The 20,444-nt window shown below is 33.6% G+C and overlaps 1 protein-coding gene across 2 annotated transcripts in view; it reads left to right on the top strand.

The window, feature by feature from the left end:
* Positions 1 to 1,586: 1,586 nt before the first annotated feature.
* TFEC (transcription factor EC) overlaps positions 1,587 to 20,444 on the top strand; it is a gene marked incomplete at both ends in the record, with an annotated part of 34,040 nt that continues 15,182 nt past the window's right edge. The window contains 2 exons of one of the 2 annotated variants that reach the window (XM_084229999.1): positions 1,593 to 1,766; positions 8,249 to 8,335. In XM_084229999.1, coding sequence (XP_084086125.1) covers positions 1,593 to 1,766; positions 8,249 to 8,335 — 261 coding nt within the window. Of the gene's footprint in view, positions 1,767 to 8,248; positions 8,336 to 20,444 lie in introns of both variants that reach the window. The other variant, XM_084230000.1, reaches the window with a different exon arrangement.

Raw genomic sequence — 20,444 nt, 5'->3', positions numbered from 1 at the left:
TTGTAATTTCTAAGCCAACATACTATTCTTAGAAGAAGTGATAGTTTTCACTTACAGATATACAATGTTTTTAGTATTTAGTTTCATAGTATTCACATCATTCAGATCTGTGGATTTGATAATGCTATTTATAATGTATGTTTTGTAAATGTACACAGATTACGGAGGATTAATTTAAAACTGTAGGATAACCTAAATAACTACCCTGAAAAAAAATCACCACAGGCATTTTAATGAAATGTTATTTTACAACTTTAAAGCTCATAGCAATATAATTAGTAATATGTGTAATCTTTATTACCAATCTTAATCTTTTTTATATGGCTGAAAAATTATTTTATGGTAGTACAATTAAAATAATGCTAAAAATGTCAGCATAACAGAATTAAACTAAAGTAACTACTACAATATTGTACCCCAAACCAGCTAATTTAAATGCAAAATACTTTGTAAAGGCTATTTATCTGAGCTAATGCATGTTAAGGGATTTAAGGAGTAGTTTGTATAACTGAAATAAAAGGAAAAATAAGCACTGTACAGCAATCTTTACTATTGTTTAACATGAGGGAAATATTAAATAGGTTTATATATTGGCCACTTGAGGAAAATGTATTAGAAGCCACATTACAGCATAGTAAATATAAAGGGGACTGGCAGGCAATACTACTTTCAGTGTTTTTAAAGGGAAAGCTTGAAATGCTTTAAAGTGTACTTAGACAAATAATGGTATATCATTAACTATGAAAACTAGACTGAAGATGCTCAGAATTTTAACTCTATATTATTAAAAGGGTATTTCAAAATATTGAATAGTTGTTTAGTTGGCACATGACATTGATTAGATTTTTCCTGAGTGTTTCTGTCAACTCATAATGAATCTTCCAAATTATTGTTGTTATAAAGTAACAATAAAGAAGGATTTAAAAATAAGATTTTTTAAAACATAAAAATCAGTTCACTATAGAGATTTTGGAAAACAAAGAAAAGTAAAAAAGAATCATCTAGGTTTTTACCACTCAAAAAAAGTCACACTTGCTAGTTTAATACTTATATTGTAGAACATATAGTTTCTGTTCCCTCATGCTAATTTAAAAATTAATAATTAATCATTAGAGTCCATGGAATATTTGTATATTATAAGAAAGAATGCAAGAAGTTTATTATATATAAATCACTAATTTTATATTAGTTAATCAGCTGTTTTCCTAGCATTATTTTAAACATTTTGGATCCTTAGAAAGGATTATATATTTACTGCAAATTTTGATTCAATTGGATGTTATTTTGAGGACTATTCTTAAAAACTGTTAGCATTGAAGGCATTTTAGTGAAATTTAAGCTACTTCTTAAAAGCTACAGTCCATTAATATCTTATGTAAATTATGACAGAAGCCTAGACTGTAAAGTTCATAGAAACTAGATGTGTTGTGTGTTTATTGTCATAATTCAGTTGTGGAAAGTAGAACTCTGATTTACCAGATGAAACTGCACATTGAATTTGTTTGGTTTCTATTTTATAGGTCCCAGCACACCTGGAACGACCTGCAAGGACGCAGCTACAGAAAGTCCCAAGACAGCCAGTGAAACCCTTCATGACCCTTGACCACCAGATAGTCACTCAGACTCTTAAACGGTCATACCCTCCAAGTCCTGAGTTTCTGGTACAGCACGGACACCCACCTCCAGAAAGTGAGGCTGGCCTCTCTGGGGATGCCCTCACCAAGTTGCTAACTCGTAGAAAAGATGATGACAATGCAGAGTGGCATGTATGTCTAATGACTGCTTATAAAATATATAATCAGTTTTTGTGATTAAAAATACACTGTTATAGAAATTGAAGTAAACTTTTTTTAGAGTAAACATTTCAAATGCAAATTCAAAAAGGTATATTTCAGTTCAGTAATTTGTAACAACTAGTTATATTAATTATGCATGATAAAATATAATAATTATTTTTTTAATACTCATTTCAGTAATATATCAATGTGAGTCAAAATAGGCTCTAACAGTAATTTGTGTTAAAATTTCCCTTTAATGGTAAAGGTTTTCTGATAACATTAGCTAAAATATTTATCAATAGTTATCTTCAATATCCACTAAAATAAAGCAGGCAGAAGTTGTTTAAAAAGCAGTAAATGTGTTATCGAGAAATGGTCATTAGAATAAGATCAACAATCTTCCTACACTTAACATTATTTGAATTATATTTGGAAGTTTGACTCTTGGTTACCTATTCATTCCTTTCTATTTTCAACAAACACTGTCTATGATTTACTAAATAATAGGAATTTAGAGATACTGAGGCTAAAATGAATAAGATCATCTATCGTTATGGAGTTTATGTTTATTGTGACTTGCTTGTAAATACAGCTTTTAAAATAAGGAAGAATGTGTAGAACTGGGAAACAACTGGAACTAGGAGAAAGATTTCTTTTACTATCTCAGTGTAGGGAAACTATACTTTGTAGTTTATAGTTTCTACAGTGTAGAAAACTCTATCTGAACTTCCCCTTCTTTTTTCTTTTTTCCATTTGATTTGTTAGATAGATTGATGGGCTTTGATCTCCCAGGTTTAATCTCCTAATCTACATTCTTGGTGAGATTTACTGATTTCAGGATCCTGCTTTTAGTCTATTAAGTTTATAGCTTCTGGGTACAAAAGAATACTGCTAAGTATCCCATTATTTTAATTCCAAATCATAGTGGAAGATTTTTTTACAATTTTTTGTTAATCTGGAAAACAAAAAAAAAGTATCTGCTAGATTGTTTAATCAAATAACAATCACCACAAAACAGAACTCTTTGAAATCCAAACTGAACATAAATCCCTACATGTATTTTTGCTTAAGCTTTTCAATAGAGAGTATATACAGAATTTTCAAAAAAACAAAAAGAAAAAATAATATAGGTTCTCAATTCATTCTCTGAAGATCAGAAAAATATGTGTAGGGTGAAAATCATCTGTATAGTAAATATTAGTACTCTACTCAATACAATTTATCTTACAACTACCCTCTTCAAAAGTTCATTTCTTTGGGTGGGAGACTGACTTCCAAAGGAAAAAGAATAAAAAAGGATAAGCACATGCCTGTCAATTCTAGATAAAACCCAGAAAATGATCTTATTATGTATATGAAGTATATTTTCTAAAAAAATAAGAAAGGATAAGTAATATATCAGTCTTGATTTTTCTTAGTAAATACACTAATATTTATTCCCCTTAGCCCGTCAACTTATCCTTACTTTTGTAAAAAGTTTTATGCATTATAAGGGAAATTTGCATGATCTGAGTAGTCCTTTAGATGGTGTCACACAAAGGAAATTTCATGCATGGGAAGGGTTGAAAGTCCCAAGGGATCTAGTGGTCTAGGGAATACATGCACATTGGCTATGAGAAAAACTTTTCTATTTTTAAACTTAAATGTGTGTGTGTGTGTCTTCCATCAATTCTGTCCACTTCATCATTGTATTCAGTCTGTTATAGTTTCAATCAGTGTGTATTCTCTTTGAACTTTAAGTGTATTTTTTTTACATACTCCCACTACTCACAGTATTAATAACTATTAATGTCTAAAGTGTGCTGAAATTTCCTATTTTTTTTTTGTTTGGTGCTAGGAGACCATGTCATAAAGCAGAAATTGTACAGTCTTTAGAGTCAAACAAGATAGGGTTAGAATTACTACTTACTAGCTGTGTGGTCTCAATCCTTAATCTCTTCCACTAACATTCTTCATTTTGAAGAGTTTTGATGCTTGCATTTTTAAAGCTCCTAGTACAGGGTCAGGGATGGAGGGGGTCAGGAGATGGTAACTGTTGCCATCTTTTGATGTTTATCTTTCGTATCTAGACCTCTTGTGACATCAAAGGAACATTTTATCAATTCACTGAAAATTCCAGAAGTCAATCATAGCTATTACGCTACTACAACAGAAGTCTGTGAATGCATCCTTAGATTCCAGATTTAGGGGGTAGGAATTAGGAATTACTTGGTGAGTAAAGTTCTACAAGACAATGGAATATAAAATCAAAATAAACATTTTGTAGCATGGGTCTTTGCAGGATAAAAATCCAAATTTTGTACTTGTGTCACACAGAGTCCTTGCCTTGCCTTTTGACCCAGACTTATGCTCTAGCAGCCCCCATGGCAATTTGTGCTTCAGCTATACAGGTTCATTAGTGATCATCAGAGTAATAATTTGTCTGGATAATTCCAACTCTTCAAGATTTATTTCAGGTCTCTTTAAACTTCTTTTCCTGGTGGTACTGTGTTTAGATTAAGCACCTTTTCTCTTAAAGTTTTCATAACAGCTATCTCATCTGGGTAAAAATTGCACAAATCATAATTTTTGACACTTTTATAAATGAATGAATGAGTGCTATTTTGTCAATAGTATGTTTTCACTATTGTTGGTGCAGTGTAATCTAGTGTAGCAGAGAGAGTATTGGTATAATATGAGAAAGACCATAAAAAAAGAGAGATCAAAGTAATCTAGAAAATCATAGGAAAGAGATGTTATCCTACAGGAATCAGTACATGAATCAGATATTGAAAAACATACATAGATCATCATCAAAGATGGTAGGAGATAATAGTTTAAGAGGAGAGGTTACTGTAAACTAAGCATAGAAAAGCAAGGAGTGTGTATCGGGTAATACATTTTGGTGCAAAGAAGAGACTGGGCTTGTAAAAGAAGGTTGGGCATTGAAGACCTTAAATGTATATTCAGAAATTAGGACCATGATCCCAAAACAGTGGGGAAGTGTGTCACATTGGTATATGTAGGAGAAGTCAAACTCTAGTAATTTATCCAATTTAGAATTAATTTTTCTCCCACAATAATCCCATATTGTAGATTATATACAATATGGAATATTATCCACAATATTAACAAAATGAAGAGTGAACACTCATTTAGTCTTTATTATACATCAGGCATAATTTTAAATGTGGCTATTATGTGTCTGGCACAATTATAAATCTGAATTAGTTTGTTTAATCCTCAAAAAAAAAAAAAACACTCTATTTCAGTATTATTATCACCATGTATTAAATGAGACAGCTACCATACCAGAAATCGGTAGTCTCAGGCCGATGCAGTTTCTCTATAATGTCAGAAGATCAAGTCCCTTCTCTGTCTTTTCCTCAACTATGTGACTTCTGTCCCATGCACACCTCATGGTGAGAAGGAGGGAATCTATATGACAAAAAACAAAGTTTCATAAAAATTTACAATAGGATTATGCCATGATTTATTGTCAAAATTATGCCACAAAGTCACACCCAGCTGATGTACAGCTGAGAAAAACTTTTTTTTTTTTTCTTCTGGGCATATTGCTTTACCAAAGGAATCTATGCTCTTAAGTAAGGAAAAAAAAAAATTGATACTTAGTAGGTGATTCTTAGTGTGTCTGCAACAGGAACAGTAGTAAGTGTCTAAGTTCAAAAATATCATAATCAAAACTAAGTTGTGCTCCGGGGACAGTTAAAATGGCAGTTGAATGGAAATTTTGAGGTGAAAAAGGTTGATGCCAAGTAGACTGATGAGAGAATATTACAATGACATATAATGATAACCTGAATCAAGGGAGAATGATGGAAATGATCAGAGAAGGGAGTATTGATGGTCTCAGTGTCATAGGTGTAAGTGGAGGAAAAATGAGTTTGGTATGATTTTGAGATTTTTGAGCTTTTATTTTATGAATAATGCAAATGAAGTCATTGTTAACACAAGTATGGAAGTCAGAAGAGGTGTAGAGGTTGACAAAGAAATGATGATGAGTTTAACTAGTAGGCCATCCAGGAAAGGAAGCGTAAAAGAAAACTGAAAATAAAAGACAATTTCTCAGAAAAGAATTTAGAACTGTAAATAAGATTTTCTAACCTCTATAGGACAGATTGGTTTTTAATCTTTTTTTGTGACTTCTAATATTTCATGACACAGTTTTATTTTTCTATATCTATGTCCACATTTAGTAATATTTATGTTATTCTCTTTAAAAATTTATTATTATTGATTTTTGCATGTAAGAACTGGGGTGTGGGCCAAAGATGTGATAGGTGAGAGGATTCTCCAGAGACAGAGGTGGGGGCAGAACAGGTGGATCTACTGAAATACACTGCTGAGGGGAGCAGAGGGCGAGACAGGAGAGGTCTGCTTTACCATTTGGTGAAGTACTGTCAGCTCCCTGGCCAGCTGGGGATCAAACTCATGCGGCAGTGGCTGGAAGTAGCTTGATAGTGCTGAGACTTTAACCCCTGCACCACCAGGAAGGCCCCTTATGTCGTACTCTTAAGTAAAAATCTATTGTCTCATCTCCTCCTTTTCATCTATCTTAGTGTACTGATATTCATAGAATTTATACATACATAAACACAGACACACAGACATACATGAATTTATAAATACATATGTATATAAATGTCTGTGTGTATATATATATGTATAAATTCTATAAATATTTATAGAATTGTATTTAGACCACAGAATTTTATTTTTCTTATATTTTTATTGGTTTCATAGTTTTAGTCATCTTCTGATGGTGCTTTTTGAAAGAATTTTTTCCAAAGGTCTTTTGGTCTTAAAACTTCTAAGCTTTTATGCCTAAGAAATTTCACCCACATACATAAAGGCTATATTACAGGTTATAATGTCTAGGTTCAAAGTTCTTTACTTTTTATTATGTCGTTTTCTTGCTTTGGTGTTGTTGAAAACCTCCATTCTTGGTCTTTTGTAGGCCTTTGTTTTTAAATCTCTTAGATCCTATAAATATTTTCCTTTGTCTTTGAACTTCACATTCCATGACAATTATCTGCATTTTTATTTTAGTCAAAGTAATTTGTTCTTTCTTTGTCTTTAATTGCCTTTTTAAAAATACTTTGAGTAACCTTATTCTGCTGATTTGTAATTCTTTCATAGATTTTCAAATTCTGTTTCAGCTAACATAAAATGTTGTATTTTTTTTTAAATACAACTGGATTCTTATGTGATTAATTATGAAGATTCCTGGATGCTGTGAAGCAAGGTTTTTGGATGGATTTTAGATATAAAGCTAAATTTACGATAATGGAAACACTCGTACCTTCAATACATTAGAAGAAAAGACACTCATGTAGGTGTATTACAAAATGAGGAACAGAGGTATTAAAGGTACAAGGAGAATCTCAGGGAGGATGGATTTTCACACATAGAAAAGAAAGTCTTCCTTCTGTAATGGGATAAACCTAAGCATGTTTATAGGCAAAAGAGAAAAATTAATGATTCAAGAGATGAATCATTTATGATGTAAGCTTCCAGAGGAAAAAAAAAGGATGAATGTCTTATCTGTAATTTTTAGTAAAATTATTAGGAGTTTCCCCCAAAGAAATACATTTACTATAAGTTATGTTTAGCATTCTTCATCCCTCAGGTCTTCTTCATATCTATTCACTATAAGTTAAATACAGAATGTGAATGTGAGAAATACTATAAAATTAAAATGTGAGATTAGTAACAATTAAGAATACATTTTTAAAATTATTAGACTGAACTCAATAAAGAAACGAACCATGCATATTTATTTTCCTAGGTACTTTAAAGATTTTTTAATGCATGTCATATGACATCTAAAGACTGCACCACAATCTAGAGTTGCACTCTCAAATACAGTACCCTGTAGCCACATGTGGCTATTTAAATTTAATTTTAAGTTACATCAAGTTCAGTGCAATCTTAAAAAATTAAATGAAGTTAAAAACTGTGACTACTACTGTTATTGTTATCATTGCTATTATTTTTATTGTGGGTCATTAGGGAAAGATGGAAAATATGCTTTCATGTAGTTTTTAATCCATATGGACTAATTGGCTAAAGTTTAATGACCAATATTTGGTTATATATCTGTAAGATGCAATGAAAACATTTTAAAAGAAAAATAAAGTTTGTAGAAATTCATCCCTGTATATGTTAAATACAGCTTGAGATATTGTTTCATGATAACCCCTCTATTTATGTAGATACTAGTTTCCAAGGGACTAGTCTGCAGTTATTTCTCCAGCTATCAGCTGCCAGTTGCTGGAAGCAAATGCAGAGAAAAGAAACACAAATGAAAGAGTATTAGGATTACTTACAGTTTAGGTTCTAAAATGTTCTGGGATTTAATATACATATAATCTTAATTTGAATATTCTGAAAAACCTTGTCTCTGATATCAAACTACAGTAAAACTTGTATCCTTATGCACATATTCTAATTGTATTATCTGTTGCTAGATGGAGGATGTTATTGAGGATATAATCGGTATGGAATCAAGTTTTAAAGAGGAAGGAACAGACTCTCCTCTGCTAATGCAAAGAACAGTAAGTGTTTCCAGACCTGAGGATGTCAATGAATAATAATAGCTTCTGATTATAAAAGAGAATTGTCATTTGATTTGTAAATGTTGTTTTCTTCTTGTTCTTGTGAAAAAGATATAATAGGTGATATTAGAAAATATTTACTTCTGTAGAAAAATTATGTAATGTTATTGAGAAAGATAATGGGGTTTGTACTGCCATATGCAACTATCTACCTACCTATCACTCTCTCTACACATCAAATTATATATCTAATCTGCTGTATTTCCAGGAGTGATTAAATCTTCAGATTTCCTGTTGAAGAACAGTATATATAGCATATAATCACACACCTTTATAAGATCATAATTAAATTTTGACTGTTTTTCCATGACTAACAGCTATCAGATTCAGAGGTTCTATACAACTTGCACCTTGTAGAGCAAAGAAAAAGATTATAACAATAAAAAAATATAGCTTTGCTTCTAAGTCTATAATCAGAGGTTAAATATGAACTGAGGAAAGGGATAACAGACGTCACTCTGTGTAAGGCATGTAGATAGACTTCTATGTTGAAATCAGCACAAATTCCTGGAATTATATGCAATGAAGGGATGATATCTTATCTCCTATTTGATTGCTCTTGCCTTCTCTTTGCTTATTCACTGTAGACTATTTTCATGTGTGTAAGCTACTTTCTTATATTTTGAAGGGTTATTGCTTGTTTATGCTTTTAACCTTTGTAGAAAACATGAGAAAAAATAGGAAAGACTATGATTGAATTTCAAAAAATTTCTTTTAAAGAAAGTGATTTTTGTCTACAGTACATAATATGGACACTGTTAGTAAGTCAATGTGCTGAGTGTTTTAAATGTTAGATATTTAGAAAAAAACATTGAGAATGTACGCTAAAAGAAACTGTAAAAGAAATTTAGAATATCTAAAAGCTATTAAAAGAAATATCTTCTGTTACCCAATCAACTCTCATTGATAAATCTAGCTCTTTATATAAGGCCAACTAGTTCAGTTAACTAGATGTTTAGTCAATATTTACTATGCACAAAGACTAATACACCGTGGAAACAGAAAGTTGAGACCCAATGAACATGTCGAGTCCATATGGTGGTAGGCTAGGGCAGAGAGGCGGATAAAGTATTAAAACCCTGTTCTACTCTAGACACACTGCAAGTCATATAACCTCTTTTTACTTTGCTTTCTTCTTCTGTATAAGAATAATCAATATTATTTTTCAAGTCTGTTTGTATCTAAGATCTTTGTATACTATATGTGCATATTTTAAATGTTAGAGAGTTGCTGAGGAGTTCAAGTAGAGGATAAAACATACTAAATAGAGAATTTTGGGAAATGCTTTAGGAAAATAAGAAAATAATGTCCAAGAGGTGTTTATAAAGGCGGAAAAGTAGCATATTAAGAGACTGACATAAGAGAAGGTAAAATATAAGAAAAAGAAAAAGTGTAAGAATAGCTAGTAGAACAGAGATTAGGAAATGTTTTTTTATAGTTCATGTGAATAAAAATAAAAACTGTATGATTCAGAGGAATTCTTTGAGTAGGTATTTTATTTTATTTTATTTTTTTTATTTATTTATTTGTTTGTTTGTTTGTTTTGTTTGTACATGCACTGGGTACAGTCAGAAGCGCGGGAGGGTGAGAGAATTCACCAGAGCCAGAGCGGGGAGCAGAGCAGGCAGAAGGTCCGAAGTACACTGCTGAGGGGAGCAGCGGGCGGCAGGAGAGGTCTGCGCGCCATGTGGGACCCTCCTCCGGTGGCCGGGGAGCAGCTGGGGATCGAACCGGCGCCGCAGAGGGCGCGGGCAGTTTTGCAACCCAGCGCTCAACTGCTGCGCCACCGGGGAGGCCCTGAGTAGGTATTTTAGCGAGTGAACTTTGGTTGCAGGTGGCATAAGCCTGGCTCATACGGGCTTATGCATGAAAAGAATTTGGTATTTGTGCCATCTAAAAGTTTCTAAGTGATGTTGTTTGTGGGCATCCCTTCATAAATTTGTTTTTGTTTTCTTCTGTGTTGATTTTCTTTTCAGCAATTGAGCAGACACTACCATAACCTTTTTCTAGCTATGTACATAGTTCTTCCTTGCTAATCTAGTTTTTTTTTTTTTTTTTTTTAATAAGGGCAAGAAATTTTATGGTTTATTTAAGTCAATCCTGGTGGTCCCATTTCCTTTGCCAGAGACTGCATTAAGAATGGGGTTTTGCTGCAATTCTGGCATGTGGAGCAGATTCTGGAGGCCTTCTAGGAAGTTTTCTTCTGTTTTTAACAAACACCCAAGAGAAAGAAAGTTTTTGGCCTCTTTGTGATGTTGTAGGACAGTGTGACTTACGTAGTCATTCTATTGCCTAGTAGGTTGGCAAAAACAAAAGAAACAGAAGGAAAAGTAAAGCCAAGAAAAATGTAAAAAGAAAAAATGCTGGGGTCTCCCGTGGTGGCACAGCAGTTTAGCGCTGGGCTGCGAGGCTGCCCGCAGTCTCTGCAGCGCCCCTTCGTCTTTCGTCTTTCCCCGGCCGCTGCCCGCGAGGGTCCCACAAAAACAAACAAACAAACAAAAAAAAAAACGAAAAAAATGTTGTTTATATGCCCCCTGGAGAGTTACTTATGGATTTCATGTTATATAAGATTTTTTGCTTTATTTTAAAGTTAATTTCCAGGGTTTTTAGATTGGCCAAATGCATTCTGATGGATACAGCCAGTCTGGCTTGGCATCCTAAGAGAAGAGCTTCTTTAGGTCCACTTAAGTCCTTAGGAGGACTTCTGTCACATATCTATATCTAAGCCAACTTCTCTGGGTCTTGGGCCCAACCTAGAGCTGAGGATTGAGCAGGCTCACACAACAAAATATTGAAATTAAGAGCAAGAACCAGGAGAACAGTATTTGTTATTGACATAAATGTGAAGGAATAAGATGAGCTTAAACCAACAGCTGTCCACCACGGTAAGCTTTAAAAATGAGGTTATTCATCAACTACAATTATTATTAATTTCTCTATGACAGCCACTTTTCTAAGTTTTTTTTTTTTCAAAGATTTATTTATTCATTTATACAAGCACTGGGTACAGTCAGAAGCATGGGAGGGTGAGAGGATTCACCAGGGCCAGAGCGGGGAACAGAACAGGCAGACCGACGAAATACACTGCTGAGGGAGCAGCAGGTGAGACAGGAGAGGTCTGCGCACCATGTGGGACCCTTGCTGGGGGCCGGGGATTGAACCAGCACTGCAGAGGCTGCGGACAGCTTTGCAGCCCAGTGTTCAACCACTGCGCCACCAGGGGAGGCCCACTTTTCTAGTTTTGTAGATGTTTCCTCCGGTATTCATTGACTATGCAAAGTCTCAGAGGCAAACTATCCAGTGAGGGCTCCTCTGCTGCGTCCTAAACAGAAAATCTTGGATTTCACTTCACTAAAATTTACCCAAGGACTACTGCAGAGGCTTAACTGAAAGTTATGTTGTAACTTATGTTTGTGGTAAACTTGGAAACTGCTAACTTGTAGCTTGTACCTCTTGAGGTGGTTCTCCAAATTTATCCTTATTGAATGAAGTAATTCAAGGTTTTAAGAGGTTGGTTGAGCCCAGGTTTTAATGACCTAGAGATGAATGTTGAGTGATTAGTGACTAAACTCAGTATGAATAAACAGAAGTTACCTCTCAATCCCTACTTGCTCAGAAGAATAGCCACCTGTTAATTCTTACTGCACAACTACGTAAGTTGGACTGAAGAGAGCCAAAGTGCAAGAATCTCCAGCCAAATCCATGGTGCTTTCTGTACCTTATCCTCTCAGTTTTTCAGTCTCAATGGTGTGTTTCTCCTCCCCATTTAGCCATCCCCTCACATATACCCTAGATCTTTTTATTAGCAATGGTTCTGTCCCAAAACATTTATATTTCACTTTTCTTTGAACATTCTATTTTTTCTATTATTCACTTTTCTTTGAACATTCTATTTTTTCTAACATTCTATTATTGCCTCAGCTCTAGTATTCCTACATTACATTTTTTTTCAGCTTGTGGAGACTCCAGATTAATTGTTTTCAGAAGCTATTATTTCCTAATTATGGCATTTGAAAAAATTTCCTTCTTTCCTGTTTGGAATCCTTGGTTCAACACTATATATAGTTCTCTAATCAACTCCTAACATGTCTCCATGTTCCTCTCCTTGCAAACCCCAACCCAACTATTCATGTCTCATTTATACCCCCAACCCTCAACATCTGTCAATATATCCTTCTAATCAGCATCCACGATTTCCTAAATCACAGTGCCTCTTATCAGTTCCTGTAGTAAAACATTTTCCAGGTTACCATCATCTCTCATTGAACCTCGAAAACATTCCAATCTTACTTCCCTGCTGCTTTTGCCCCATTACAGTATTCACACAGAAGTCATAAAGAACTTTACAAATCAAAAATCAGATCCCATTTATCCTTGCTTACTATTCAACTACTTTCTAAAATCCTCAGAATATCATCTAGACATTTTTCCATAGTCAGCATTTAACATTATTTTTTAATATATTTTATTTTATATAATTCTTACATCAATTTTCATTTTGCACAATGTATGCATTTTCATTTTGGTTATATTATTCCCCATACAATTCCCAACCCCCTTATTTTGACCCTAATCCCTCCTCTCCTCTCCACCCCCAACCCCAGTAGTGTGTCTCTCTGATTTATAGTTGCTTGTTGATTTTGATTTTTTTTCTTAATTATAATTAGTCTTTTTCCTGGTCCATTATTTAGTTTTTCTAAATTCCTGCTATGAGTGAGACCATCTGTAGGTGCCCAGCAGACATATAAAAATACTTTAAAATTCACACAGTATTGAAAATATTGTCCGCAGAATACATTACTATGTAGGTTTTTTTTTAACGGCAACAAAAAGCAGCAACAAGGATTACAGCAACAACACTAATAGTTTCTCTGCCTTGGGTATTTACTCTGTGACAAGGATTGTACAAAACACTTTCCATTGAAAAATTTTATTTTATCATCACAGCAAACTATGAGACAAATACTATTATTACCTATTATCATTTTACAAATGAAGAAATTGTTTTAGAGAAGTCAGCATCATCCTCAAATTCTTACAGCTAATGAAAGGCAAGGTAGGAATTTGAATGCAGTTTGGTATGAACCTAAATGAAATAATCCCACCTACTTGGCTGTGCCAGTAACTTCAAGGAGGAAGTAGTTTCATAGACCTGTAGAATCTTAAGAGCTGAAGGAACCTTAGACTGATGTGACTCTGTCACATTCCAGCTGAATGACTGTTTAACCTTTGACTTAAATCTGCATCCCTATAATTTCCAACTGGTCTTTGTTTCACTCTTTTCAAAGATGTTGTTGTGCATATAACTCATTTATTTTATCGTACGTTGATATTTTTCGATTAGTTGTCTGTAAATGCTGGTGCCATTTGGCAATCTCAGTTAACTGCTATAGTTGAAGACCATTCCAGAGATGAGGACTGAATAAACATTAACAAGCCCCTGTGCTTGGTTGGAACTTGAAAAGGCTGCAAAACATCAACAAGCAAGCCTTTGTCAATCACAATCTAGACCAGATTAGTCTTAAAGTCCAAGGAAGAACCAAAGTTCACCTTAGTGCAGAAGTTTCTGCACAGCTCTCCTGGTTACTGTTTGCAAGTTTAAGGAAAAGAAAAGGATGAAGGAAAAAGAGAAAAACATTGCTATGGTGAAGGTTTTAGACACTTCAGAGTTAAAACTGGTGAGCAAGTGATTTTGGAATTCTTTCAATACTTGGAGATGAAACCACATTAAATACTGAATTTAAACTTTATACACTAATAGCCAATAAAATAAGGTATGTAGAAATTAAGCTTTGAAATGTGTAATATATACAGTCTGCTACATTGACAAGCTTGTTTACTTACAAGATAATTTTTAGAGCTTTGGTAACAGTAAAATTATTTTTAGAGTTCATTTACTGAAAACTTGAAAATAATGTTTTCTTGTGACTTTTTATCAAAAAGTGAGAATTCCATTAATTAATTGTTGCAGTGTTTGAATTAGATTAATGGTTGTTTTATTAACATAGTACTAAATAGATCTTATGCATATAAACTGTATGATACAAAGTATTTACAAGTTGCCATTCTGTTTTGCATTTCATATTTTTTACTTGAGTTAAAAGCCAATGGGCCAAGGACATGGGATCTCCAACTCCCACCCAACACATTATTTTTATTCACTCATAATAGAATAAGATAATAAAATAATAATAATAATAATAACTCAGTGGGATTTTCCTGTTCAATGTTATACAAATCTCATGGCCCTGCTTTAGCACATGAAATAAAGATCCATAGTGCATGTCCTAAAACTTGAAAATCTAATGTACAATATCTAAATGAATAAATACCCAAAAGGAAAGAAAATAATCTTTTAAATGTCAGGTTTTCATATATGCATACATTGTGTAGAATGTGATCTCCTACAGTGCTACCTCTTTATGCCTGAAGTTCATCTTCTTTTTATGTTTACAATTATTCAGTTTAATAGTTTTGTGCTCACTTTTACCATTTTAGATTCACAATGAATGTCTTCACAGTAAAGCAATATAAAGAATCCAGACAACTCAAAATTTGTCCTCAGTTTCTAAAAAAGCTGATACTAAGCGTATAATGATATAGATACATGAATATAACCACACAAATGTGTAAGTGTTTAGGGATTTTTTTTTTGTTTTAATATTTACAATGAACAATTATCTGGAAACATAATATGTATGATTTTCTTTTTTTTTTTTTTTGGAATTACAGTGAGATTACCTGGGCTTTACTTTCAGAAAATTCTCAGGGTTTTAATCAATTTTGAAGAGCATAGTGATTATTACTGTGGTGTCCTCTCTCTTGCTGATATATAAATGAAGAAGGATAAAACTTATGACTGTGTTTATTAGTCCTATAGTGTTTTGGTAAGGAGAAAATAAACCAGGCTTCTATGAAGAAGGGTGTTGTAGAGAGTTTGGAGCTAAAGTTGATCCTTAAATATAAGTTGGGTTGTGATACTTAAGGAGTGAGATATATGAGAAAAATAGCAATGAGAAAAGTACAGTCCAGTGGTTTTTCAAATGTGTAATATATAACTTGCTATACTGACAAACTTGTTTACTTACAAGATGATTTTTGCACACTGACTACAGTAAAAAATTTTTATAATTGAAGACTTGTCAAAAATGTTTCATTGTGACTTTTTGTTAAAAAGTGAGGATTCTGCTTATTATATGTAGTGTGCATATGAGTGTGTGTGTGTGTTTATACAAAGCATCCTTAAAAAGTAGTAGATTAAGCACCTCCCCGGTGGTGCAGTGGGTTGAGTGCAGTGCTGTGAAGCTGTCCACAACCTTTGCAGTGCAGGTTCAATTCCCCGCCAGCCAGCAAGAATCCCACATGGCACAGCAGACTTCAGTTGCGCCTGCTGCTCCCCTCAGCAGTGTATTTCTGTTGTCTGCCTGTTCTGCTCCCTGCTCTGTCTCTGGTGAATCCTCTCACCCTCCCTTGCCTCTGGCCTGTACCCCAGCTCTTGTATAAAAATAAATAAATCTTTAAAATAAAAAAGTAGTAGATTAAGGACCATCCACAACAGGATAGGAAGTGAAGAATCCAACCTTTATGTTAGACATGTTAGGTTTGAATCCCAAGCCCCTCATTTATACAATTGTATGATCTTCAGGTATTGCTTCATTTTCAGAGTTTTTTTTTTTAAGATTTATTTATACAAGAACTGGGGTACACGTCAGAGGCGTGGGATGGTGAGGGAATTTACCAGAGACAGAGCAGGGAGCAGAACAGGCAGACGGACCAAAGATGCTGCTGAGGGGAGCAGCGGGTGAGACAGGAGAGGTCTGCCATGCTGTGTGGGTTTCTCCCTGTGGCTGGGAATGGAACCTGCGCTGCAGAGACTACAGACAGCCTCATAGTGCAGCGCTCAACCTGCTGTGCCACCGGGGAGGCCCCCTTTTCAGAGTTTTAATTATTTTATAAACAAGATAGGAATTATGATACTTTATGGTGTTTTTATGGGGAATTATTGAATATTGTTATTTTTTCTTATTATGAGATCTACTAAGCTTATTACCTGACATATAATATTCATCTATCTATGACATAGTATGAGTATGATGATGAAACTTACATCTTATTATTATCTTTAAAAAAAAAACAAGTATGGATTAATAGATCCCTTAGGGAAATACTTTCTTACCATACCCTCCCTCTCACTGGAATATGAAACCTATTCTTGGGAGCCATGCTATGTACATGTGGAGATGAAACTGCTTTCATAACTTGAGAGTAGTCGTAAATAATGTTGAGTTGATAATGAAGGGCCACTTTGGCATTTTGAAGGCCAGACACAACAGTTTGAGTTTAATATATGAGCTGAAGAATATATATTTTATATTTAACATTCTGGACTTGGGAGAGTTTAGCAGGAAGTTTTATTTTTAAAACATCACTTGATCTCAGAGGTACAGTTGAGAGTAAATTGAGAGAGACTGAGGTATACTTGATTAACAGACATAATTTAGGCTTAAGGCCCCAAGCATCTTGAGATACAAAAATAGAGATAATTGGACATAGCATATAGAAAGGGAAATGCCCAGAAACAGAGATAAGAGGCAAGACATTCCAACTTATTAAGGCAGAAACCATACAAAACCTTTATGAAAAAGGAAAATTATAAATTCATTTCACTCATGACTATAAAGCACAAGCAAAATATTGGTAAAAAATACAGGGATTATTTATGTTGTGATTTGCTATGTTTGGTCTTATAAGAACAAATGGGCATATGAACATTTTGATAGTTCATTTCTTATGTTTCTGCAATAATTTTGTACCTAGATTTTATTTTCTCATAAGGCAACATTGATTTTAAACACAAAGTTACAAATTTCTAGAATAATGGAAAGTTATTGTGGTCTCAGATACTAAGAGTCTTATCATAAGTGGGATAGAATTTAATCAGATACTTTCTCTGAAACTTTTCAGATATAATTTTTATTTTCTCTTTTAATATCATATAATATATTTATGGGGAACCCAACTTGATTATGGCAAACTATCTTTCCTATATTCTTTTGTATTCATATTGCTAGTAATATTTTGCTTGTGCTTTATAGTCATGAGTGAAATGAATTTATAATTTTCCTTTTTCATAAAGGTTTTGTACAGTATCTGCCTTAGTAAGTTGGGATGCCTGCTTCTTATCTCTGTTTCTGGGAATCTTTGTGGAAAACTGGAATAATATATTTTTTGAAAACGTAATGTTTTTGTCTGCAAAACTATTTAGTCCGGGGGCCTCCCCGGTGGCCCAGCGATTGAGCACTAGGCTGCAAAACTTCCCGCAGCCTCTGCAGCGCTGGTTTGATCCCCGGCCACCAGCGAGGGTCCCACATGGCGCGCAGACCCCTCCTGCCGCGCCCGCAGCTCCCCTCAGCAGTGTACTTCATCAGTCTTCCTACTCTGCTCTCCACTCTGACTCTGGTGACTTCTCTTACCCTCCCACACTTCTGACTGTACCCAGTGCTTGTATAAATAAATAAATAAATCTTAAAAAAAAAAAACAAACAAACTATTTAGTCCAGATAGTTTCTTGTGGGATATGTACAAAGTTTTATTTCTTCAAACTTTTTCAATAGTTCAATCTTTTAATAATTCTTTGTCAAATCTACTAAATAATAATTTCTGGAAATTTATGCATTTGGATTAAGTGTTCACACTCACTGGCAAATTATTGTAGATAATAGGTCATCTTTTTACTGTGATCAAAATGTATGTACTATACAATTTGCCATTCTAGACATTTTTTTCTTTCTAGACATTTTTAGCTATAGAATTCAATGATATTAATTAGATTTACATACTGTATAACTATCATCGCATTCTCCACTTCTTGAGCTTTTTTATTATCTCAAATAAGAAACTCTGTATCAATTAAATAATAGCTGTCCATTTCTCCTTACCTTATGCCTTAATAACTTCTATTTACTGCCTGTTTATCATCAACCATTCTAGTACTTATGTAAGTGAAATTGTACATTATTCACCCTTTTCTGTTTGACCTGTTTTACTTAGCATTATGTTTTCAAGATTCATCCATGTTGTGTATATGTTCTGCCTATAAAATAATTTATTCCTTATTAATATTTTATAAACCTTTATGTATATATGCTGCATTTTGTTTATCTGTTCCTCTGTTGATGGATATTTAGATTGTTTCCACCTTTTGGTGACTGTGAACAATGCTGCTAAGTACACTGACTTTTAAGTATCTGCTTCAATTCTTTTTGGTGTATACATAGAGGGAGAATTGCTGGTCATATGGTATATCTATGTTTACCTTTTGAAAAACTGTGATATAGTTTCCTATGAAGACCGCATCATATCACAGTCTCAGCAGCTAATATTAGGGTTCCATTGTCTCCACATCCTTACCAACACTTGTTATTTTCATTTCTTTTCGTACTATTCATCTTAATGTGTGTAATGTGATATCTCATTATGGTTTTAATTTATATTTCACTATTAACTAATGTTGTTGAACATTTTTTCATGTTCTATTGGCCATTGGTATATCTCTTTGAAGAAATGTCTGTTCAAGTCCTTCACCCATTTTTTAAGTTGGATCGTTTTGTTGTTGAATTCTAGGATATTAATCTCTTTAGAGATATATGAATTGCAAATGGTTTCTCCCATTTTGTGGGTTTCTTTTCACCTTTGATAGTATACTTTGATGTACAAAGTTTTAATTTTAAAAATGTACAATTTATTTTATTTTTGTTGCCCATCATTTTGGCACACATAAAAAAAAAATCACCACCAAACCCAATATCATGAAGATTTTCAGTACACAAGAGTTTTGCCTCCTTGTGTTAATTTATTCCTAAGTATTTCATTCTTTATGATATTTTTATAAAAGTAATTATTTTCTGATCTTTATTGTCAGAGTTCTCATTGTTAATCATAAAGATACAACTGACTTTTGCATTTGATTTTATACCCTGCAAGTTAGCTGAACACTTATTAGTTCTAATAGTTATAAATGAATATTTATATGTATGTGTGACCTGAAGGTTTTCTAAATATATGATGTCATCCACAAAGTTCTTTGTACTTAATATTTTCCAGTTTGATTGACTTTTGCTTCTTTTTCTTGCCTAATTGTTCTGGTTAGATTTTCCAAAAGTATGTTAAATAGAACCAATAAAAGTAGGCATCCAGGTGTTGCCATTTCATGATAGTATGGGGAAAAATTGATATCTTTAAAAATCTAATTTACTATAATTATGAAATCCTTTCACTTAAAATAGTTTTTGGAAGAACAATTAGGAAGTGCTCTGTGATAAGGTGGAGCCACCTGCTTGTCCCCAAAGTTAAGCCTACACTTATCTGGACAGTTTATCTACAACAAAGCAGCTGAGGGTATACAATGGATAAAGAAAAGTCTCCAACAAATGGTGTTAGGAAGCTTGGATAATCATGTGCAAAAGATTACTCATACCATACAGAAAGATTAACTCAAAATGGATTAAAGATTTAGATGTGATACCAGAAACCATAAAATACATAGAAGGAAATATATGCAAAATACTCCATGACATTCAGTTTTAGGGATTTTTTGGTGACTTGATGCTAATGGCAATGAAAACTATAGCAACTGCACAACAAAATAAATTAAGACAAAAGTACCCTACTGAATGCGAGAAAATATTTGCATATCATACATCTGATAAGAAGCTAATATCCAGGATCTGCAAGGAACCCATACAACTTACCAACAAGAACATAAATAACCCAATCAAAATGGGCAAAAACTAAATAGAAAGTTTCATAGGCACATGAAAAATTGCTCATCATTATTTATCATCAGGGAGATGCAAATCAAAACCACAGTGAGATGCCACCTCACTCATAAGAGAATGACCATTATCAAAAAGTTCAGAAAAAAAGTTTTGACAAGGGTGTTGAGATAAAGGAGCCCTTGTACACTGTTGATGGGATAGGGAGTGGTCTAGTCCTTATGGAAAATACTATGGAGGTTTCTCAAAAGATTGTAAGTAGATCTACCATATGG

Source organism: Talpa europaea, assembly GCF_964194135.1.
Source record: "Talpa europaea genome assembly, chromosome: 3".
Classification (NCBI taxonomy): domain Eukaryota; kingdom Metazoa; phylum Chordata; class Mammalia; order Eulipotyphla; family Talpidae; genus Talpa; species Talpa europaea.
Note: the sequence above shows the minus strand (reverse complement) of the source record. Positions and strands in the feature narration are given on the sequence as shown.